The following is a 5,150-nucleotide window of genomic DNA, read 5'->3' on the forward strand; positions in this document are numbered from 1 at the left end:
TGTTGAGCTTGTCACTGGGAATCTGGCCCAAGACAAGAAGCAGTTTCTCCATCAGATATCCAGGTCCCATTCCATGGAAGAGCATCAAATGGTGGTGGGTCCCCAGGGAGCAGCACAAGCCACAGGATTAGGGAACACAACCCACAGCGAGGGCAAATTCTGGGCTGGATCCCTGGCAGCAAAATATTCCCCGTGGGCCCCACACCCAAACTTTAGAGGGGAAAATAAAGCCTTTTGCACGCCCAGGACTGAAACCACCAACAGAAACACACCTTGAGTGGTGGAAGGTGGGAGTCCCCCGCCCCCCCCAGCCCGTGCTGGACCCCCACGAGGCTGCCCCTGACTGTAATCCCAGCTCATCCCACAGCTCCCGGTGCCCAAAGCCCATCCCAGGCCAGAGGCTCGTTGAGGAACCAGCTCCTGCCCAAAGTAATTAAGTGTAAACAGAGATCTGGGGCTCGGGTCACACGAGGATGTGGGAATTTGCTCCAGTCACACGAGGATGTGGGAATTTGCTCCGTCGGTGCCAGTCTCCGTGCTGGAGCACAGGATGTCCAGCTCAGCTCCAGCTGTGCCAGGACCCTCCCGGCCGTGCCGTGGGCTCGGCTGTGTCCCTGGAGACCCGGAGACCCCGGGGGTGGCCGGTCAGACAGGCAGGGAGCTGCAGGGAGGGTGGCAGGGACCATCCCCTCTCCCTGTTCCCAGTTCTCCCAGTCCCGCTCCCAGGAGCTCCCAGCGCCTTCTCCTGCTGCCATCCCGCGGCCGTGTCCCAGCACTGCACGGGAACACCGGGACACGGCGGGGACCACGGCACCCCTAAAACCAGGCACAGGGCCCAGGGGAGAGGGCTGCCCACCATTCCAAACCACGGGAAAAGCCTGGGCTTACAAAAACTCAGTTTATTCCAAATGTTAAAAGATGACACGTTTTTCTGTTCTTTCTGCCTTGATTAATCGACCAAAATACATCTTCTTTTTAAAAAAAAAAAAACAAATTCCAACCCCTTCTGAACCATTGTACAATCCCAGGGTTCACACATCCCACACCCCCCCTCCTATTGCTATAATTCAGCTCTTTGCAGGCTCCTCCTCACTCCAGGTACCTGGAAGGCACCTCCTGGAAGGAGAGGATGGGGCAGGCCAGGCACAGGGAGCGAGAGCAGCTGGATCAGGGAGGTGATGGGGGGGAGGAGTCTCATTGTTTCGAGCCACTCGAAACATAGCTGGGGGTTGGGTGTCTGCTCAGCGAGGCCCTGACAGCAAATAAAAACTCTTTCCTCAGCAAGGGAAAGAGGAAAAATAACCTAAGTTCCCACCCGTGGGATGGATTTTGTTGGGTTTCCAAATGGAATGGGAAGGAGGGAGAGTGGCCAGGCCTGCAAAAAGCAGTGCTGGAGGTGGCTGCTCCAGGATGGAGCCTCATTGCCTGGTGGGTTTTGGCTCAGAACTGTGAGGGGTGGGAGGCAGGAGCCCCCCTCCCCATTCTCTTCCAGCAGTCACAGTGTGCCAGGAATCATGCAGCAGTGTTCCCCCTTGCCAGGCAGGATCTCCCCACTGCACCTGGATGCAAGGATAGAGCTCCCTTGGGAACGTTCCTGCTGGGCTGAGATCCATCTGGAACGAGCTCAGAGGAGTTTGGTGGGTGGCAGTGGACAAATCCAGGCTGGAGAGGTGAAAGGTGTTTGGGTGAAGGAGATGGAGGAGCACCCAGATGTGGGGAACATGATCAGGGAGACGCCCAAGCCCGACTGTGCAGTGAAGAACGAGACCTTCGGCTTTGCCAGGCTGGGAAACATTAAAAAACCAAGACGAGAAGAGGTGCAAAACCCATCCAGGCACAGAGCTGGGATCAGTTTAGGACCAAGCTGATCCCGGGAGCTGACAGAGCACCACGGGCAGACAGACACAACACCTGCAGGGAGAACACAGGAGCGCTCCCTGCTCCAGCAACGCCGGGCCCGGTCCCGGGAGCTTCCTGCCCTCCCAGAGCTGGAAATCAGCCCCCCCGAGGCGGGTGGGAGGTGTGAGGGGTGTGTGGGTCACTTCATCAGCTCTGCTCCCTGTCCCTGACCAGCAGCACCGTGTGCTGCCCTCCGCTGGACACGGCCAGCACCCGCCGGTTCTCCAGCTGCTTCCCCGTCATCTCCACCGGGCTCCACACGTCTTCCTCCTCCCCGGTGCCCAGCTGGTAGTTGGTGCCCATTCCCCAGGCAAACGCTCGTCCTGCAGCAGAGGGGAGGCAAGGTTTGAGTTCAGGATGGGCTGGAAAGGGGACCCAGCACCCAAATGCAACGAGACCCAGGCTTGGTCCTAAACTGGACAGGTTTTCCACTTCTTCTTGCCCAAACGGAAAGGAACCCAGACCCAAACATAAGGGGACCCAACACCCAAACCAACAGGGACCCAACACCCAAACCCAAGGGAACCCAACACCCAAACCCAGGGGGGCCCAGCACCTCAGGCAGTGGGGTTTATGTGTGCCAGAAACACAGACAAGGAAGAAGAGGAGCCTCAAACAGATGTTCCATCATGCAGCCAATTGGGAGAAATTACTCCTTTTGGGAAGAAAACCAAAGCCACGGCCTCCTCCAAACCATCATTCCCCACAGACACTGTGCACAGGCAGGTGCAGCACCAGAGCACAGGGCTCTGGCAGCAGTGGAGTCAGAGAAGGGACTGGCAGGCCAACAAGCCCCTCCTGGTAAACACCCCGTGACCGACCCTGTTGCCACGGGCACACAAACATATCTGAGCAGCCACCGCCCAGCTGCCCACAGGAGACCAGGACCTGGCTGCAGTCCCAACCCACTGTGTGGGGCTGGCTGGATGCAGGGGGGCCGGGATGGAGGGGTGAGGGCACTGCCAGCCCCCACTCACCGTCACTGCTGACGGCGTATCCGACGGACGCTCCGCAGGCCACCGAGATGATCCTGGGCAGCTCTGGGATCACCGTGGGTGTGCTCTTCTCCTCTGCCCCCGTCCCCAGGCCCAGCCGGCCGTACTCTGCCCTGCCCAGGCTGTAGGCTTTACCTGGAGCACAAGGGACACACGGGACAGGTGAGCTGAGGGGGGCAGAAGCTGCAGCAGGACACAGCCAGGCCCTTTCTCCCCAGGTCTGACTCCTGAAGGAGCATCACTCCTCCCTGCCACACCCCAGAACCCACCCAGGAGGGGCAGGGTGGGACAGACACGCTTGAGCTCCCCAAAACCAATAGGGTGGGTGGGTGCAAGAGCAGAGCCCACAGGTGACTGACTCCAGGTTCCTCCCTGCCCTTTGCTGCAACCTCACACCACCCTTCTTGCCTTGAATACTTGGAGGGCTCCAGCACATCACCCTCACCCCAACACCTCCCTGGCCAGGACGAGGGCCATGGGAGTCCCCCTCGTCCTGCTCAGTGTGATTCCCAGTGCCACTCACCCTCGGAGTCGACGCAGACTGTGTGGTGCTGCCCACCAGAGAACCCGACCCAGGACTTGGTGGAGTTCTTGAAGCAGGTGAGGTTCTGCGGGGAGAAGCAGGGCTCGGTGTCCTGGGTCCCTGCGGGGTGGGACGCACAAACCCGGCCGGATCAGGGCCACGGGCACACACAGCCCAGGCCAGGCTCCCCCTCTGAGCCACCCACCCTGGGGCTCACCCCCCAGACACCAACACAGCAACCCCCCTCCTGAGCCCCCAGATCAAATTTCTGTTGGTTGTGGGGGCTGTGATCCCCCCACCCCAATTTCCAGCTCCAGTCTGTCCCCAGTGTCTAGGATTTGGGGCACCCAGGGCAGCACGGGACTGGCAGGAGATCTGGAGGGACTCACCCAGCTGGTGGTAGTTGGAGAGGCCAAATCCATAGATGTGTCCCTCCTGTGTGACAGCAAAAGTGAAATAGGCCCCACAAAAGGTGTCCTGGAAGCGCATTTTGGTTCTTCTCCCTTTGCCTCTGACAGGGACGAGCTGGGGGACCAGCAGCCTCTCTGGGGACAGGAGACAAGGTGTTACACAAGGATTATTCACTCACTGCATTCAGGTCACTGATTACACACAAGCACCAGGGACTGGGTCCCTTTGCTCCTCTGGAAAGGCCAGAGCTGGGGCCAATGGATGCAGCTCAAAGAACCAAAGCCACTCACGCAGCCCTTTCCGTCCTCCTCGGTTGGCAAAGAGCGCTGGCACCCTGCCCAGCTGGCCCTGCTCGCCACAGCCACACGTGAACAGGTCACCATCCACCGTCAGCATCACCAGGTGGTCATTCCCTGGGAGAGGAGGGAAGGAGCAGTCATGGAGAAGTGTTCAGCAAGCCCCAGAGGCTGGATCCCACAGGCAAACCCCAGCTTGCTAAACCTTAGAGGGGGTTTACTGCACCTCGACACCACTCGTGGCACAGCTTAAAACCCCAGGATTTCCCTCTTCCTGATCCCAGGAAACTTCAAAGCAGTTTCTCTGGGAAGGTTTAAGGGCACAGGTGCCCCCCAAACTCCCCCATGCTCTAGACAAGCTCCATGGCTGCTCAGCTCAGCTTCCCCAGGCTTCACAGAAGGTGAGCGCCGTGACCTTGAGGTTGCGGTCAAGGCATTTTACAGCAGATTGGGTCAAATATTAACTTGATACGTTAATCTGTGGGGGGCAAAACCATCTGTTTGGGCTAAAAGACACACAAGAGAAGAGCAAGCACAGCCTTGCACCAGGCTTGGAGCAGCCAAGAGGGTGGAAAAGGTCACGGACCTTCTGGACCTTCACTTTCCCCCGAGGGTTGCGACACCCTCGTGCACCCTCCCGACCCTGCACCCCCCAGGGCTCACCTGAGGCTATTTTAACAACGGGGGCATCCAGCTGGAGCAGCAAAGGAGTGGAGCTTGTCTTCATGGGCTCCAGCAGGCCAATCACCCCGTTGTTATCCTGGGTGGAGAGACAGACACAGGGACGTGAGTCACCGGAGCAGCTGCCAAAACGGGAGCTGCCAGCGCCCCAGGGAGCGGCGTACCCGGAAGGAGCCCCACACGAAGACCCTGCCATCCTCAGTCAGTGCAGCCGTGTGACTGTCCCCTGCTGACACCTGCACCACCTTCTCCTGCAGCTCCACCGGCCCCGGGGAGGTCTCAGACCCTTCCTCCGAGGTGTCGCGCCCCAGGGCACCTTCGTCGTTGCAGCCGAAGGTGTAGATC

General features: G+C 59.4%; 1 protein-coding gene across 1 annotated transcript; it reads right to left on the bottom strand.

Moving 5' to 3' along the window:
- Positions 1 to 879: 879 nt before the first annotated feature.
- Positions 880 to 5,149, bottom strand: RCC1 (regulator of chromosome condensation 1; the record flags this gene model as incomplete). Its single annotated transcript, XM_029963020.1, has 7 exons — positions 880 to 2,222; positions 2,877 to 3,029; positions 3,418 to 3,537; positions 3,807 to 3,962; positions 4,119 to 4,241; positions 4,788 to 4,884; positions 4,970 to 5,149. Coding segments are annotated over 7 exons (1,005 nt in total), but the record flags the coding sequence as incomplete, so codon positions are not given.
- Between the last annotated feature and the right edge of the window lies 1 nt (position 5,150).

Source organism: Manacus vitellinus, unplaced genomic scaffold (genome assembly GCF_001715985.3).
Source record: "Manacus vitellinus isolate BGI_N305 unplaced genomic scaffold, ASM171598v3 scaffold_52_pilon, whole genome shotgun sequence".
Taxonomy (NCBI): domain Eukaryota; kingdom Metazoa; phylum Chordata; class Aves; order Passeriformes; family Pipridae; genus Manacus; species Manacus vitellinus.